This window comes from Oncorhynchus gorbuscha, linkage group LG02 (assembly GCF_021184085.1).
Source record: "Oncorhynchus gorbuscha isolate QuinsamMale2020 ecotype Even-year linkage group LG02, OgorEven_v1.0, whole genome shotgun sequence".
NCBI lineage: Eukaryota > Metazoa > Chordata > Actinopteri > Salmoniformes > Salmonidae > Oncorhynchus > Oncorhynchus gorbuscha.
In genome coordinates this window covers 64,091,640-64,110,392 of record NC_060174.1, presented here as the reverse complement: position 1 = coordinate 64,110,392, position 18,753 = coordinate 64,091,640, and the positions used below count along the sequence as shown (strand labels likewise).

The 18,753-nt window shown below is 44.2% G+C and overlaps 1 protein-coding gene across 1 annotated transcript in view; it reads left to right on the top strand.

Moving 5' to 3' along the window:
* LOC124006954 (ryanodine receptor 1-like) overlaps positions 1-18,753 on the top strand; it is a 76,687-nt gene that overhangs the window by 56,872 nt on the left and 1,062 nt on the right. Inside the window, 25 exon segments of the mRNA XM_046317150.1 lie at positions 176-275; positions 452-531; positions 612-688; positions 823-896; positions 1,437-1,454; positions 5,092-5,172; positions 5,296-5,384; positions 5,558-5,686; positions 5,785-5,889; positions 10,955-11,036; positions 11,140-12,449; positions 12,559-12,659; positions 12,823-12,988; positions 13,121-13,207; positions 14,608-14,895; positions 16,659-16,789; positions 16,904-16,946; positions 17,043-17,176; positions 17,335-17,395; positions 17,526-17,672; positions 17,761-17,895; positions 18,020-18,176; positions 18,311-18,375; positions 18,511-18,611; positions 18,700-18,751. Of these exon segments, the coding sequence (XP_046173106.1) occupies positions 176-275; positions 452-531; positions 612-688; positions 823-896; positions 1,437-1,454; positions 5,092-5,172; positions 5,296-5,384; positions 5,558-5,686; positions 5,785-5,889; positions 10,955-11,036; positions 11,140-12,449; positions 12,559-12,659; positions 12,823-12,988; positions 13,121-13,207; positions 14,608-14,895; positions 16,659-16,789; positions 16,904-16,946; positions 17,043-17,176; positions 17,335-17,395; positions 17,526-17,672; positions 17,761-17,895; positions 18,020-18,176; positions 18,311-18,375; positions 18,511-18,611; positions 18,700-18,751 (3,813 nt within the window).

The following is an 18,753-nucleotide window of genomic DNA, read 5'->3' as shown; positions in this document are numbered from 1 at the left end:
ATGTAGCATGTACAACTATAGGCCTGCACGATTAAAACATTTACGGCTGTAAGTCCGTGGAGGTTAGGGAGAACGTCTAGCCAGCTAGGAACTAGCTGTGTGAATGCAGAGTGACTGCGGGGTGGGATGTGTGACCACCAGGACACAGTCACAGCATCTGTGTCTCTTATCGCAGGAAAAAGAGATGGAGAAGCAGAGGCTCCTATACCAGCAGTCCCGTCTCCACAACCGTGGGGCGGCTGAGATGGTGCTGCAGATGATCAGCGCTTGCAAAGGTACTTCCCCGGCCTGTACAGTACATCATGCACGCTCCCTACAGGCTAGCCCTACAAGTCAACGTCTCTCAGTCACGGTGCGCGTATTTGAAGGATACCTGTCATGGTTGACACATTACGAAGACTATTTATACCCGTCATCTAGAATGGTAAAGAGTACTTTTTGCTCCATCTAGGTGAGACTGGCTGCATGGTGTCCTCCACTCTTAAACTGGGCATCTCCATCCTAAACGGTGGTAACGTTGAGGTTCAACAGGTTAGTGTCACCCCAGTGGGCTCTGTCCATCTGACCTGAGGTTATAATCGTTATTGACTGGTCTCACTATCTGTTTGCAGAAAATGCTTGAATACCTGAAGGATAAGAGGGACGTCGGCTTCTTTTTGAGTGTCCAGGCTCTAATGCAGACCTGCAGGTTTGTCTTCACCCCTGAATTACTCAAGTATAGAATAGAACTTACATACATACTGGAAAACTGAGTCAACAGCTTACGAAGTTTGATTAAAGGTGACTATGTATGCTTAGAAAAGTGTTGGTTTTTCATGGCAGTGTCCTGGACCTGAATGCCTTTGAGAGACAGAACAAGGCAGAGGGGCTGGGTATGGTGTCGGAGGAGGGAACAAGTAAGTGTTTCAAGCTCTGACCGTACAGGACACTGGTTCCCCACCTTTGCCTCATCTTGCACCACCTTTGCATCCATGTCCTGTCCAGGCAATCACACACACTTGTTCAGTATCAGGGCCTATGGTCACTGAGTGATAGTTCCTCCACTTCATTCCTCATCTTACGAGTGTTAACGAGTAGTAACATCCATCAACTCTGCTGTCCAATAATGATTGAATGATTCAATGTTTTGATCTAACTGTGTAATTTTGTCAGATGTTGATTTGAATTTACAGAGTGTCTGTCTAGTAGTGTATTTTGACCTGCTAATATTTTGTGTTCTTTACACTCAATGTTTATTTGTAGAATATTTTGTAAGTCTAATGTACTTGTAAACTAATTCTAAATTAGAATTGTTGACAATAGACTGTTGTTAACCTCCCCTCCAACTCCTAAGTATTCTACTGTTGTCTGTCAACTCACTACCCCTCTCTTTCCCTACCTTGCCATCATTGCGTCCCTCCCTCCCCTCTCCCATTCCATCCTTTGCTGGTCCTCAGACATGAAGTCCGAACGGGGTAAATGATACCTCTGTCCCTCTGTTTTTCTACCTTTTTCTCTTTCTCTCCCTGTCACCTTCCCTGTCTCTTCATCTCCTTCAGCTCTTTTGAATGATCTCGTGTTGTGGCGCCCAACCCTATTCAATTTCACACTCAAAGGGTTTATGAAATAACTTCTCAGTCATGCCAAGTAATGCCAATGCCGTTGTTTTCTTCAGGTAAATACATGTCTATGTATACATGGCAAACTTATTAAACTCTCAAAGAGGTCATTGCACTAGCAACAGACAGTGACTGAAAAGCATTCTTTCCCCTTGAGTGTCTAACCGCAGATCTACTGAAACTCCAAAGCTCGCAAACTATTGCAACTTATAAGAATTCCTGAGCACGGAATCAGCGCAATATCTCAATCCATTGATCTCTCAACTTCACCCTTAGTGTTGACTCGCTAACCCTAGTCCCTGGCCATGATTCCCCGATAAGCCCTTTGTGTCTGCTCACATGACTTACGCTGTAATCCCCACCCCCTCCCCCTCCCCCCCGCAATGGCATCAACCCTCGTATTTACCTTGCTCAGACAGAACACCAAACTCTGGTCCTAACCTACACTCAGGGAAGTTAGAGGAGTATAGCAGGTCTGTGCTGCATGACCCTGTGTTTCTGCATGCACTGACTAAGGAACTGAGGGGAGTGAACTTCTCCATTGCGTTGTATGTCTGTATACTGTGATGTCCATTGTACCTATCCATGTTGATGTGACCATGTACTTTTATCTGTGTATACTGTGTATACAGTGGGGCAAAAAAGTATTTAGTCAGCCACCAATTGTGCAAGTTCTTCCACTTAAAAAGATGAGAGGCCTGTAATTTTCATCATAGGTACACTTCAACTATGACAGACAAAATGTATTTGCAATTTATGGTGGAAAATAAGTATTTGGTCAATAACAAAAGTTTATCTCAATACTTTGTTATATACCCTTTGTTGGCAATGACAGAGGTCAAACGTTTTCTGTAAGTCTTCACAAGGTTTTCACACACTGTTGCTGGTATTTTGGCCCATTCCTCCATGCAGATCTCCTCTAGAGCAATGATGTTTTGGGGCTGTTGCTGGGGCTGTTCAATATGGACTTTCATTCTCCTGGGCCTGAGGAAATGAGTCCTGGCCAAATGTGGAACAGGTTTCCTCAGCTCCATCAGCAGGCTTCAAGTTTATCAACACCTGCTGGGCAACACGGACTTTCAACTCCCTCCAAAGATTTTCTATGGGGTTGAGATCTGGAGACTGGCTAGGCCACTCCAGGACCTTGAAATGCTTCTTACGAAGCCACTCCTTCGTTGCCCGGGCGGTGTGTTTGGGATTATTTTCATGCTGAAAGACCCAGCCACTTTTCATCTTCAATGCCCTTGCTGATGGAAGGAGGTTTTCACTCAAAATCTCATGGCCCCATTCATTATTTCCTTTACACGGATCAGTCGTCCTGGTCCCTTTGCAGAAATACAGACCCAAAGCATGATGTTTCCACCCCCATGCTTCACAGTAGGTATGGTGTTCTTTGGATGAAACTCAGCATTCTTTGTCCTCCAAACACGACGAGTAGAGTTTTTACCAAAAAGTTATATTTTGGTTTCATCTGACCATATGACATTCTCCCAATCTTTTTCTGGATCGTCCAAATGCTCTCTAGCAAACTTCAGATGGGCCTGGACATGTACTGGCTTAAGCAGGGGGACACGTCTGGCACTGCTGGATTTGAGTCCCTGGCAGCGTAGTGTGTTACTGATGGTAGGCGGTGGCCCGTTCCTGTAGGTTCATGCTCTACAACATCCGCAGAATACGACCCTGCCTCACACAGGAAGCGGCGCAGGTCCTAATCCAGGCACTTGTCATCTCCCGTCTGGATTACTGCAACTCGCTGTTGGCTGGGCTCCCTGCCTGTGCCATTAAACCCCTACAACTCATCCAGAACGCCGCAGCCCGTCTGGTGTTCAACCTTCCCAAGTTCTCTCACGTCACCCCGCTCCTCCGCTCTCTCCACTGGCTTCCAGTTGAAGCTCGCATCCGCTACAAGACCATGGTGCTTGCCTACGGAGCTGTGAGGGGAACGGCACCTCAGTACCTCCAGGCTCTGATCAGGCCCTACACCCAAACAAGGGCACTGCGTTCATCCCCCTCTGGCCTGCTCGCCTCCCTACCACTGAGGAAGTACAGTTCCCGCTCAGCCCAGTCAAAAATGTTCGCTGCTCTGACCCCCCCAATGGTGGAACGAACTCCCTCACGACGCCAGGACAGCGGAGTCAATCACCACCTTCCGGAGACACCTGAAACCCCACCTCTTTAAGGAATACCTAGGATAGGATCAAGTAATCCTTCTCACCCCCCCCCCCCCCTTAAAAGATTTAGATGCACTATTGTAAAGTGGCTGTTCCACTGGATGTCATAAGGTGAATGCACCAATTTGTAAGTCGCTCTGGTTAAGAGCGTCTGCTAAATGACTTAAATGTAAATGTAGGCTTTGTTACTTTGGTCCCAGCTCTCTGCAGGTCATTCACTAGGTCCCCCCGTGTGGTTTTGGGATTTTTTCTTACCGTTCTTGTGATCATTTTGATCTTGCGTGGAGCCCCAGATCGAGGGAGATTATCAGTGGTCTTGTATGTCTTCCATTTCCTAATAATTGCTCCCACAGTTGATTTCTTCAAACCAAGCTGCTTACCTATTGCAGATTCAGTCTTCCCAGCCTGGTGCAGGTCTACAATTTTGTTTCTGGTGTCCTTTGACAGCTCTTTGGTCTTGGCCATAGTGGAGTTTGGAGTGTGACTGTTTGAGGTTGTGCACAGGTGTATTTTATACTGATAATAAGTTCAAACAGGTGCCATTAATACAGGTAACGAGTGGAGGACAGAGGAGCCTCTTAAAGAAGAAGTTACAGGTCTATAAGAGCCAGAAATCTTGCTTGTTTGTAGGTGACCAAATACTTACTTCTGTATTTTCTTTCTCATTTTGTCTGTCATAGTTGAAGTGTACCTATGATGAAAATTACAGGCCTCTCTCATCTTTTTAAGTGGGAGAACTTGCACAATTGGTGGCTGACTAAATACTTTTTTGCCCCACTGTATAGTATACTGTGTTTTTTCTGTGTTTATAGACAACTGTTCCTGTACGTGTTTTATATATGTGACGCTAATGATGTTTGATTGTGTATAAAAGTGCAGAAGTTCTTATCGTTGCTTGTTGCTGTGAATGTGCTTTTTACACGCCAACCTCTTGGCCGGGATTCCAGCAAGTGTTTGAGGTTTCCTGTTTCACAGCGAGCAACCCCGGTATCCAACTAAAACGGTTGTTCGTCTATGTTGCCAAGGGGATCAGGAAGATGGATGGTCTGTAAGGAGGTCACTGCAGCTCTTACTAATGCGATTACCCAGACGTGATGGAGAGCTGTGCAATGATCATCACACTCATCTTATTGCTGCAACCTTGTGTGCTGCTGACCATGGCGCGCACAGGCTAACACTCCAATGAATGGCGCAAAATGTCAAGTTAGCCTCCAGCCTACACCGCATACAGATAGAGGCAGCCTGAACCCCCCCCCCTTAAAGACTTCCAGTATTCCTAGAACTAGTCTGATGCTCTGTCCCTTCGTATCTCCCCGTCCCAGGTGAGAAAGTCATGGCGGATGATGAGTTCACCTGTGATCTGTTCCGCATGTTGCAGCTGCTCTGTGAGGGCCACAATAACGGTGAGAGGAATTATGACAATGGTGTTGTAGTTAAGGAACGACAGATTTATCATTGAATCAGGACTTGAATCACGACTCGCTGTAATGTCTTTGAGTGGACTCTTACTGTGTGTTTTGTCTCAGATTTCCAGAACTACTTGCGGACACAGACAGGCAGCACCACCACTATAAACATCATCATCTGCACTGTGGATTACCTCCTCCGACTGCAGGTACTGGGACTCTGACTATTAACACATACCTGTTAAAGAGGTGTCCTGTTATCCCTTTCACCTTGCACATTTGTCACACTCTCTCTCTCTCTCTCTTTCGCTCCGCTTCTCCTCTCGCTCTTCGCTTCTCCTCTCTCTTCTCTCTTCTCTTTCTCACTCTCTACTCTCTCAAGGAGTCAATCAGTGATTTCTACTGGTATTACTCTGGGAAAGATATCATTGATGAGCCAGGCAAGAAGAACTTCTCCAAGGCCATGACAGTGGCTAAACAGATCTTCAACAGTCTGACTGAATACATCCAGGTGAGTATAAACCCATTCATCTGTACAGCATGTAGATTACTGGATGTTACTGGGTATGGTATGTGTGTGACTGTACCTGGTGCCCCCCTCCCCCTCAGGGTCCATGTACAGGCAACCAGCAGTCTTTGACCCACAGCAGGCTGTGGGATGCAGTGGTGGGCTTCCTCCACGTCTTTGCCCACATGATGATGAAGCTGGCACAGGTACAAGCTGCCTACCTCAACACGTACTGTACACATCTCTCACCATACAAAACACCGCCAGCAGCATTTAGAAACCACAAATGATCTACCTTAAGCAAACATTGACTTGTTGTGCATGAGGACATGACACAGTTGAAATATCACACACAATGTATCTGATATGTTCTCGTGCAAACCTGTGTGTAGCTAGTATACACTGCTTGCTGTGCACAACATACACGATCAGCTTGCAAATGCATCTACAAGATTGCGGTTTCACAATCAAAAGTGATCTGTGTTACCATTGCAGGGGTGAACATTTGTTATGAACGTACACTTGACTGTCAACTTTGCGCTTGACAAACACTTTTCAAGTACACAACTTGAATTATTTTGTTGCATTGTTTGAGTCTGTCATTTCTAAAAAAAATATATATATATTTACGGTAGAAGTAGTTTGTAGAAACTGAATCTGGAATGGTGAACTAAATATTAGTGTGATGCTAAAACCTCTGCTACATCAAAGTGTCCGCTCTTACTACCCCCCCACCCTCCTCCTCACAGAGATCTCCTCATGCTCTCTTTTTACCTGACATTCACATAAATGCACTGGCTTGCCGACATACCACCTATATGACTCTGGCAGTGGTAATAGGAGAAATGAACACCATATTTGTATCGTAGTTAGTAGATTGGTAATGTATATGTAAAGTACTTAGCGTTACGTATATTCGTGATGTCATGTTAGTACATAACACCTTGATAGAAGTTTAACAGGGACAAAACAAAGTACTTTGAAATGTAGCACTGTCTTTGCGTTCTTACTCTGCTTACAAAATCGTATGAGATAATGATTATGTAAACTGTCTTTCACATGGTCTATGCAGGGTAAAGTATGTATTCATTTTATTTATCTATCATTGACGTGATTGAGTGTTTACCAGTTTTTTTTTTTCCTGATTCATCCCTGGTTTCCTTCTTTTTTTCCCCCGGTTTGTTTTATACTCACCTGCCTTTAAAGCTGGAATAAGAACTAGAAAAGTACTCATTGTTTTTGTAATGCAACACCCAAAACAATTAAAACAACTGAAAACAACCTACTGCGACAATAAAAGGCAGAGGTCCACATTGCTTTATTTGGTTAACGCAAAGTGCTTTATAAAATGACATTACTAACCTACCTGCTGTATATTGGATTCTCATTCCAGACTTTGCTCAACTTCTTTATTAAAGTGGCAATCAGCAGTAGAATCAATAACGAAGCGTTTTCCCTAACCCCGTTTCGGGTAAAAAAAGCTGAGGGATGGGGCTGGAGAAATGTAACCACTCTCAAATTCATAGACCGAGGATTGACCATACATTATATCAAAATGACAGGTTTCACCATGTTTTTGTTTACATTTACATGATTCATTTAAATAAAATGGATGTAGCAACTGCTGATGGCCCCTTTAACGGTCTGCATTAGGCATAGTAACATGAAAGGCTTTAAAGCAGGTGAATGTAAAGCTAACTGAGAAAAGAGACAGCCCTTTAACAAACCCTGATGGAGCGTACACTGTATTAATCTGCCCCTCTGTGTGACCTCATTTATGACTTGGATGACCTAGATACACAGTAATGGATGGTTGGCTGTATACTGTTCACTTCTGACCTGATGCTTTCTGACTAATTCTAACTTTGCCCCGGCATAAAGTCAGAGTTGCATGCTACTCTCTAGTCTTTCTGTGTTCAATTAATATTCTTTTTCACTTTTTAATAGTTTTTCCAACTAATGTTGTTGGCCCCAAAAAAACAAGTGAACATACAGGTTCTCTTGAATTGTAAGTTCCGTACATGTCAAATGTAACTTGATGTGTGTGTGGTACTTTTTCTATTTTTTTCTCCTGATTTGTTAATTGTTTATGGTGAAATATTTGAAATGTGTGTCTCAATACAATGCAAGCAAAGGATCATCTTCAGGGTAAGGTGATATCCATTTAACCTTCAGCTCCTTATGTCTTAACATGGAGACATTTACTATAATGGCAGTTTCGTACTAGTTCATCATGTATTTCTTGGAGTACATAGAGGTAACCGCCACAAATAAAGGAAACACCAACATTAAGTGTCTTTTAAAGGGCGTTGGCAGCCAGAACACCTTCAATGCGCCTTCGCATACATTTCTGGAACTCTATCAGAGCGACGTGACACCATTCATCCCATGATAAATTCCACCATTTGGTGTTGATGGTGGTAGAAAACGCTGTCTCAGGCACCGCTCCTGAATCTCCCATAAGTGTTCAATTGGGTTGAGATCTGGTGATTAAGACACACACACGATTTAAACTCCCTATACTCCTGTGAGACCCCTCTTTCAAAGTCACTGAGATCTCTTCTGCCATGGTAGCCAAATGAATGGGCAACTGGGCATTTTTATACAGGACCCTAAGCGTGATGGTATGTTTTATTTGTTTTAACTCAGGAACCACACCTGTGTAGAAGCACCTGCTTTCAATATACTTTGTATCCCTCATTTCGTCAAGTGTTTCCTTTATTTTGGCAGTTACCTGTATTTTCAGCGCAGACCCCAGATGACGTACAGGAGTAGTTATTTAACCACTGTGGGGGAATTTATCAAAGAAGATATAGCATGACTCTCAGGAGTAGTAGAGCACATAGTCGGTGGGAAAGGACATTTTAGATTTGGAGACTCATTGTGCTGGTGAACTCATTGAATACTCCTTAATGAAAGGTGTTTGCACTGAAATCCAAACCATATGGGTTCAGGCCATCCCACTACCGTCATACTGCATGAATACTTCTAGATTCCATTGGTATAAGAATTATCTTCATTATCATTATAAGTCTACAGGCCTAAAATGTTCTGTACAGTGTCTTGAAGAAGTATTCGCACCCCTTGACTTTTTCCACATTTTGTTGTGTTAAAGCCTGAATTTAAAGTTGATTACATTTAGATGTTTTGTAACTGGCCTACACTCAATGCCCCACAATGTCAAAGTATTTTTTTATGTTTACAAATGAAAAGCTGAAATGTCTTCAGTTAATAAGTATTCAAGCCCTTTGTTATGGCAAGTCTAAATAAGTTGAGGAGTAAAAATGTGCTTAACTTCGGGATCGGTGTCCCTTCCATGGGATGGTTGAGCTAACGTAGGCTAATTCGATTAGCATGAGGTTGAAAGTAACAAGAACATTTCCCAGGACATAGACATATCTGATATTGGCAGAAAGCTTACATTCTTGTTAATCTAACTGCACTGTCCAATTTACAGTAGCTATTACAGTGAAAGAATACCATGCTATTTTGTTTGAGGAGAGTGAACAATTTTGAACATGAAAAGTTATTAATAAACAAATTAGGCACATTTGGGCAGTCTTGATACAACATTTTGAACAGAAATGCATTGGTTCACTGGATCAATCTAAATCTTTGCACATACAGTGCTGAAATAATACATTATGGCTGTTCTCTTGCATTTCAAAGATGGTACAAAGAAAATACAAAATAACGTTTGTTTTCTTTGTGTTATCTTTTACCAGATCTATTGTGTTATATTCTACTACATTCCTTTCACATTTCCATAAACTTCAAAGTGTTTCCTTTCATATGGTACCAAGAATATACATATCCTTGCTTCAGGGCCTGAGCTACAGGCAGATTTGGGTATGTCATTTTAGATGGAAATTGAAAAAAGGGGCTAATCCTTAAGAGGTTTTAACAAGCCACATAAGTTGCATGGACTTACTCTGTGTGCAATAATAGTGTTTAACATTATTTGTTTAATGACTACCTCATCTCTGTACCCCACGCATACAATTATCTATAAGGTCCCTCAGTCGAGCAGTGAATTTCTAACACAGATTCAACCACAAAGACCAGTGAGGTTTTCCAATGCCCCACAAAGAAGCAGACATTAAATATCCTTTTGAGCATGGTGAAGTTATTATTTACACTTTGGATAGTGTAATACACGCAGTCACCACAAAGATACAGACTTCCTTCCAAACTCAGTTGCCCGAGAGGAAGGAAACTGCTCAGGGATTTCATCATGAGGCCAATGGTGACGTTAAAATAGTTACAGAATTGAATGGCTGTGATAGGAGGTAACAGGATGAATAAACATTGTAGTTATTCCACAATACTAACCTAATTGACAGAGTGAAAAGAAGGTGAGCCTTTACAGAACAAAAATATTCCAAAATCATGTTTACAACAAGGCACTAAAGTAATTCTGCAAAAAAATGTGGCAAAGCAAGTAACTTTTCATCCTGAAAACAAAGTGTTATGTTTGGGGTACTGAGTGCACTCGCCATATTTTCAAGCATAGTGGTAAGCTGCAGCATGTTATGGGTATGCTTGCAATTGTTAAGGACTGGTGAGTTTTTCAGGATAAAAAATAAACAGAATGGAGCTAAGCACAGGCAAAATCCTAGAGGAAAACTTGGTTCAGTCTTCTTTCCACCAGATACTGGGAAATGAATTCACCTTTCAGCAGGACAATAACCAAAACACAAGGCCAAATCTACACATTAGTTGCTTACCAAGAAGACAGTGAATTTTCCTGAGTAGCCGAGTTACAGTTTGACTTGATTCTGTTTGAATAATTATGGCAAGACCTGAAAATGATTGTCTAGCAATGATCAACAACCAATTTGACAGAGCTTGAATAATTTCTTAAAGAATAATGGCCAAATGTTGCACACTCCAGGTGTGGAAAGCTCCCAGCAAGACTCACAGCTTTAATCGCTGCCAAAGGTGATTCCAACATGTATTGACTTGGGGTTGAATACTTATTTAATCAAGATATATTAGTGTTAAACTTTATATATATATATATTATATATATATATATATATATATATATATATATATATATATATATATATATATATATATATATATATATATATATTGCAATTTAAAGTAAATGTCCTTCCACTTTGACATTACAGAGTATTTTGTGAAGATCGTTGACCAAAAAAGACAATTAAATCCATTTTAATCCCACTATGTAACGCAACAAAAAAAAGTCAAGGGGTGTGAATACTTTCTGAAGGCACTGTATGTGTTTGTACTGTCTCATAGGATTCCAGCCAGATTGGCCTGCTGAAGGAGCTACTGGACCTCCAGAAGGACATGGTGGTTATGCTGCTCTCTCTACTTGAGGGTAAAAATGAATTTTTATGTCAATCTTTCTGCTGTTTCTGCCCTTTCTCTTTAATTTCTCTCACTTTCTTTATCATTTGCCTCCATTTTATGCCATGTTTCAGGTAATGTGGTGAACGGCACCATTGCCCGTCAGATGGTGGACATGCTGGTGGAGTCGTCCAGCAACGTGGAGATGATCCTCAAATTCTTTGACATGTTTCTCAAACTGAAGGACATTGTGGCGTCGGACGCCTTCCGTGATTACGTGACCGACCCCCGAGGGTTGATCTCTAAGAAGGACTTTCAGAAGGCCATGGACAGCCAGAAACAGTACTCTCCCTCTGAGATCCAATTCCTGTTGTCCTGCTCAGAGGCCGATGAGAATGACATGATCAACTTTGAGGAGTTTGCCGACCGCTTCCAGGAGCCGGCTAAAGACATTGGATTTAACATTGCAGTGTTGCTGACCAACCTGTCTGAACATGTCCCTCATGACCTCAGGCTGAAGAACTTCTTAGAGCAGGCAGAGAGTGTACTCAACTACTTCCGCCCCTTCCTGGGCCGTATAGAGATCATGGGTGCCAGCAGGAAGATAGAGCGTATTTACTTTGAGATCAGCGAGGTCAACCGCACACAGTGGGAGATGCCTCAGGTCAGAGAGTCTAAACGACAGTTCATCTTTGATGTTGTCAACGAGGGGGGCGAGTCGGAGAAGATGGAGATGTTTGTCAACTTCTGCGAGGACACCATCTTTGAGATGAACATCGCCTCCCAGATCTCAGAGCAGGAGGAGGAGAAGGAGGAGGAGGATGATGATGAGCCGGCTGAAGGAGGAGCTGAGGCAGGAGGTGGTGGAGGGGGAGATGAAGAGGGCAATGGAGAGGAAGGAGAGCCAGAGTCCAGCTCTGCCTTTGCAGACTTCATCAACAGCTTATTGAACTTCCTGAGTATCTTCACCTTCCGTAACCTGCGCAGGCAGTACCGCAGGGTGAGGAAGATGACCATCAAGCAGATAGTGGTGGGTCTGGCCACTTTCTTCTGGACTATCCTCATTGGCATCCTGCACTTCATCTACAGTGTATGTAAGGGCTTCTTCCTGCTCATTTGGCAAACTCTCTTTGGAGGAGGCCTGGTGGAGGGAGCCAAGAACATCACAGTGACAGAGATCTTGGCCAGTATGCCCGACCCCACCCAGGACGAGGTGCACGGGGACCTGCCAGGGGAGCCTAGGACTGGGGAGGAGCAGGAGGCAGGAGGGGTAACTGACCAAATGGACACAGGCGGTGGAGAGGAGGAGGAGGAGGACAAACAAGACAAGGAAGGTGGGGGGCCTCCACGCATTGATGCTCCAGGAGGACTTGGTGACATGGGAATTGAGGCCACTGTTGAGCCTCCTACTCCTGAGGGTACTCCTTTGACCAGGAGGAAACAGGTGAGGCACCTTTTCTATTTAACGCAGAGACTAAAAAGTGCATTGTGAGCTTTCCAGTAAAGTATGTCAACATTCACTTATACTAATGAGCTTTTCTTGTGGTTTGCAGCAACCAGAGGAGGGTGCTGCTGCAGCTGCTGATGGCCAAGCTGCTGAACCTGCTCCTGCTCCTGCCATAGAGGAGCCCCCTCCAGAGCCTGAGAAGGCAGAGTGAGTACCTCAGGCCATCTTCCTTCATGTACAGTAGATAAACTTGTCCTGCCTCCCTGCACTCTCCCATCCCCCTTTATTAACCAATACTGTACATGCGTTCATCTTTTGGTGTTTGTTGGAACGTGCTATCAACCAAACACCCCATTTACTTAATTTTCAGCACTGAAAATGGAGAGAAGGCTGAGAAAGAAGCTGAGACCAAAGAGGAGGAGAAACAGGAGGAACCGAAGGAAAAGAAGGCCAAGGATAAGAAAACTAAGAAACAACACAGGGAGCAAGGGTTCCAACTCTGGACTGAGCTGGACATCCAAAGAAATAAATTCTTGGTTAGACATGGCAGTTCAATCATTGCTTTCCTCTAATAGTTTTTGTGACTTGCTGATGTGGCAATTTGGGTACTGTCAATTCCTCTGTTCCACCTTTGGTTTAATACAACGTTGTGTCTCTTTCTTTCCCAGAACTACCTCTCTCGGAACTTTTACAATCTGCGTTTTCTGGCACTGTTCATTGCATTTGCTCTAAACTTCATTCTACTCTTCTACAAGGTGAACAAATTCTTACAGGTTATATATAAAAAAAAATAGCTGTCACTTGAAATACACAATATATGCAAAAGTATGTGGACACCCCTTGAGAAATTTCCATTCCTGCTATAGCTACCCCGGTCAACTAGAAGTGCTGTTATTGTGAAGTGGAAACATGGTACAGTAGGCTACACAAGCCTACCATTTGATTTGAAGCTCACAGCGGGACCACCGAGTGCTGAAGTGCGTAGAGTGTAAAAATCTGTCCTCCTCAGTTGTAACACCCACTAACGAGTTCCAAACTGCCTCTGGAAGCAACGTCAGCACAAGAACTGTTCATCGGGAGCTTCATGAAATGGTTTTCCATGGCCGAGCAGCCGCACACAAACCTAAGATCACCATGCGCAATGCCAAGCTGGAGTGGTGTAAAGCTCACCACCATTGGACTCTGGAGCAGTGGAAACGTGTTCCCTGGAGTGATGAATCACGCTTCACCATCTGGAAGTCCGACGGACAAATCAGGGTTTGGCGGATGCCAGGAGAACGCTACCTGCCTCAATACATAGTGTCAACTGTGAAGTTTTATGGAGGAGGAATAATGGTCTGGGGCTGTTTTTCATGGTTCAGGTCACTTAGCTCCAGTGAAGGGAAATCTTTACGCTACAGCATACAATGACAGTCTAGACGATTCTGTGCTTCCAACTTTGTGGCAGCAGTTTGGGGAAGGCCTTTTCCAGTTTCAGCATGACAATGCCCCCGTGCACAAAGCGAGGTCCGTACATAAATAGTTTGTGGAGATTGGTGTGGAAGAACTTGACTGGCCTGCACACTTGACTGGCCTGCACAGACCCTGACCTCAACCCCATCGAACACCTTTGGGATGAATTGTAACGCCGACTGTGAGCCAGGCCTAATCGCCCAACATCAGTGCCTGACCTCAACCCCATCGAACACCTTTGGGATGAATTGGAACGCCGACTGCGAGCCAGGCCTAATCGCCCAACATCCGTGCCTGACCTCACTAATGCTCATTGCTGAATGGAAGCAAGTCCCCGGCCGCAGCAATGTTCCAACATCTAGTGGAGGCTGTTATAGCAGTAAAATGGAGAAAAACCCATATTAATGGCCATGATTTTGGAATGAGATGTTTAACGAGCAGGTGTCGACATACTTTTGGTCATGTAGTGAATCTGACCACCATTTGATTTGTTTTATGTGTGATACCCTCTCCAGGTGGGAAGTGACATGTGGTTGTATAGTGTTCTGACCTAAACATTACAGATAACAAGAGTTTTAGATTTTTAAATTCAAAGAACTTCCATAATTGACTGCCTTCAATTGGAATTGACCTCATATCTGCATAACACGTTAAAATGTTCAAATGCATCTGTGTTGTCTCTCTGCCTGTGTCCATTGTTCAGGTGTCAGACAGCCCCCCAGGAGAAGGTGATGAGGTGGAGGGCTCTGGCATGTTTGAGGGCTCGGGGGTGGGGGCGCTGTTTGAGGGCAGTGGGCTGTTTGAGGGCTCAGCAGAAGAGATGGAGGGATCTGGTGGGGATGAAGGAGGAGACGAGGAGGAGGAGGAGGAAGGCCCAGTCTACTTCTTCTTGGAGGAGAGCACTGGCTACATGCAGCCCACCCTCACATTCCTGGCCGCCTTGCACACTGTCATCGCCTTCCTCTGCATCATCGGCTATAACTGTCTAAAGGTGAGGTTCATGCAATAGTAGATACTACTACCATACATACATACATACATACACTACACTACACTACACTACACTACACTACACTACACTACACTACACTACACTACACTACACTACACTACACTACACTACAGTGGAGGCTGCTGAGTATCAAACATACCATTCCAGCAATTATTATGAGCCATCCTCCCCTCATCAGCCTCTACTGTATTACTACTTCTACTACATACTAATCAAACTGTATTAGTCACATGCTCCGAATACAACAGATGTAGTAGACCTTACAGTGAAATGCTTACTTTACGAGCCCCTAACCAACAATGCAGTTTAAAAAATATGGATAAAAATAAGAAATAAAAGTAAACAAGTAATTAAAGAGCAACAGTAAAATAACAATAGCGAGACTATATACAGGGGGGCACCAGTTAGTTGAGGTAATATGTACATGTAGGTAAAGTTATTAAAGTGACTGCATAGATGATAACAAGAGAGTAGCAGCGGTGTAAAAGAGGTGGGGGGGGGGCAATGAAAATAGTCTGGGTAGCCATTTGATTAGACGTTCAGGAGTCTTATGGTTTGGAGGTAGAAGCTGTTTCGAAGCCTCTTGGACCTAGACTTGGCGCTCCGTTACCGCTTGCCGTGTGGTAGCAGAGAGAACAGTCTATGACTAATGTGGCAGATTGTTGTTGTCTACCCTTACCACCTGGGGGCAGCCTGTCAGGAAGTCCAGGATCCAGTTGCAGAGGGATGGGGTTTAGTCCTAGGGTCCTTAGCTTATTGATGAGCTGTGTGGGCGCTATGGTGTTGCACTCTGAGCTGTAGTCAATGAACAGCAATTGGCTGTCTCTTTTGTCCAGGTGGGAAAGGGCAGTGTGGGGTGCAATTGAGACTGCGTCATCTGTGGATCTGTTGGGGCGGTATGCGAATAGGAGTGGGTCTAGGGTTTCCGGGATGATGGTGTTGATGTGAGCCATGACCAGCCTTTCAAAGCACTACATGGCTATCAACGTGAGTGCTACGGGGTGGTAGTCATTTAGGCAGGTACCTTTGCGTTCTTGGGCACAGGGACTATGGTGGTCTGCTTGAAACATGTAGCCATTACAGACTTGGTCAGGGAGAGGTTGAAAATATTAGTGTAGACACTTGCCAGTTGGTCCGCGAGTGCTCTGAGTACACACCCTGATAATCCGTCTGGCCCCGCGGCATTGTGAATGTTGACCTGTTCAAAGGATCACACATTCGTCCGGAACAGCTGGTGCTCTCCCGCATGCTTCAGTGTTGCTTGCCTCGAAAGGGCATAGCGGGAATTCTTATAAGCGTCTGAATTAGTGTCCCGCTCCTTGAAAGTGGCAGCTCTGGCCTTTAGCTCGGTGCGGACAGCCTGTAATCCATGGCTTCTGGTTGGGATATGTACGTACGGTCACTGTGGGGATGACGTCGTCGATGCACTTATTGATGAAGCTGGTGACTGAGGTGGTATACTCCTCAATGCCATTGGATGAATCACAGAACATATTCTAATCCTGTAGTGTCGCATCCCCGTCATCTGACCGCTTCCGTATTGCTCGAGTCACACTACTACTACCACCAACTACTACTACAACATACTACTACTACACACTACTAATACATACTACTACAACTACAATAACAACAGACATCAAGTGTATCTTTGCCCCGTAAAAGTTTTCATCAAGAACACGAGTGATCTGTATCAGGACATAAACATCTGAATGACAACAGACAATGTGCGTTCCTCTCAGATCCCTCTGGTGATCTTTAAGAGGGAGAAGGAGCTGGCCAGGAAGCTGGAGTTTGATGGCCTTTACATCACAGAGCAGCCTGAGGATGATGACATCAAAGGCCAATGGGACAGACTGGTCCTCAACACACCGTAAGCAAGCTCATAGAAGTCCACCTCTACCAATGATATTATATCATCACCTTTCAGAAAGTGTGAGGAATTACAGCTTAAATGATGCACATCTTTCCACATTTCTATTGACAGTTCTTTCCCAAACAACTACTGGGACAAGTTTGTCAAGCGAAAGGTAAGACGCTTTTTGGTCTTGGAGGCTCTGAAGGGATAAAGTTGGTTAAGTTGGTCTCTGGATGGAATGGCCTATGTTGTATGTCTGTGTGGCCAGGTCCTGGATAAGTATGGAGACATTTACGGCAGAGAGAGGATCGCAGAGCTCTTAGGCATGGATCTAGCCTCGCTGGACGTCAGTCAACAAACCGATAAGAAGCCGGAGGAACCAGACAATTCCACGTTGGCCTGGTATTAACCAATGCTGTTATTGCACACCTCTCCAATCTTGATGGGGGAGCTTTTCATGGGGTTTTTGAGCCACTTAAATGAACGGTATATTGTTAACCCTACTAGCCACATAAATACTAGAACATTTTGTCATTGAAATCCAATCCTATACTTTTCAGGTGTACATCTATTGACTTTAAGTACCAGATCTGGAAATGTGGAGTTGTGTTCACAGACGGGGTAAGAGGGATCAAAGATGAATAGTATTTTCTGTATTTGTGCCGTAGATGTATTGGTTATAACAATTGTTCATTTTCATACTGTAGGTTGAAGACAAGCTTTATATGACTATTTCAATCTCTTCCCCCAGACTTTTCTCTATCTGTGTTGGTACACGATCATGTCCTTGCTTGGACATTATAACAACTTCTTCTATGCCTGTCACTTGCTGGACATAGCCATCGGTGTGAAGGATCTCCGTACTATCCTGTCCTCTGTCACCCACAATGGGAAACAGGTAGGGAGCTGAACAGTAAACACCCTTCCAGCCTCCGTTTGTCAGTGAATGTGCTGCTGATACGACTCATTCCCTGTCTCCCTCCTAGCTCATGATGACATTGGGCTTGTTGGCAGTGGTGGTGTATCTCTACACTGTAGTGGCCTTTATCTTCTTCCGCAAGTTTTACAACAAGAGTGAAGATGAGGATGAGCCGGATATGAAATGTGACGACATGATGACTGTGAGCCGGTGCCGTTTCCTGCCAGCTCTATGCTGTACCATATCCTCTATAGTCGTACAGTGTGTTTGAGTTTACTCACTACTTCTCTATATTCAATGTGCTCTCTTCCCTCCACTTGTGTCAGTGCTACCTCTTCCACATGTACGTGGGAGTGCGTGCTGGCGGTGGCATAGGGGACGAGATCGAGGACCCGGCGGGAGACGTGTACGAGCTCTACCGGGTGGTCTTTGACATCACCTTCTTCTTCTTTGTCATTGTCATCCTGTTGGCCATCATTCAGGGTAAGGCACCGTCCCTCTTATGCATTCCAAAACACTACTCCACCACTGTACAGTACCTCAAGCTAATGGCAATCTCGGATAGCTAGTCATAATGTCATTCGACTGTAAGGGATGTGAGTTTGTGTTTCCTACAGGTCTGATCATTGACGCCTTCGGAGAGCTCCGAGACCAACAAGAGCAGGTTAAGGAAGACATGGAGGTACAGATCTTTTTTTCAATTTAAAATGTTATTGCATCTTTGGCGTTCATCAGTTTTAGGTGAGTTCAAGTCAATCACATAGTTGGGCACATACCACCATCTTGCCTACTGTTTCTGTTTATTTGATTCTTGTAGACCAAGTGCTTCATCTGTGGAATTGGAAGCGACTACTTTGATACGACGCCGCACGGCTTCGAGACCCACACCCTGGAGGAACACAACTTGGCCAACTACATGTACGTGTTCTCCCTGTAATCAGTCAACAGTGTGTGTCCATGACCATCTGCCATCACGCTGACCTGCCGGTCTGTCTGTCCTCTCCAGGTTCTTCTTAATGTACCTCATCAACAAAGATGAGACGGAGCACACTGGCCAGGT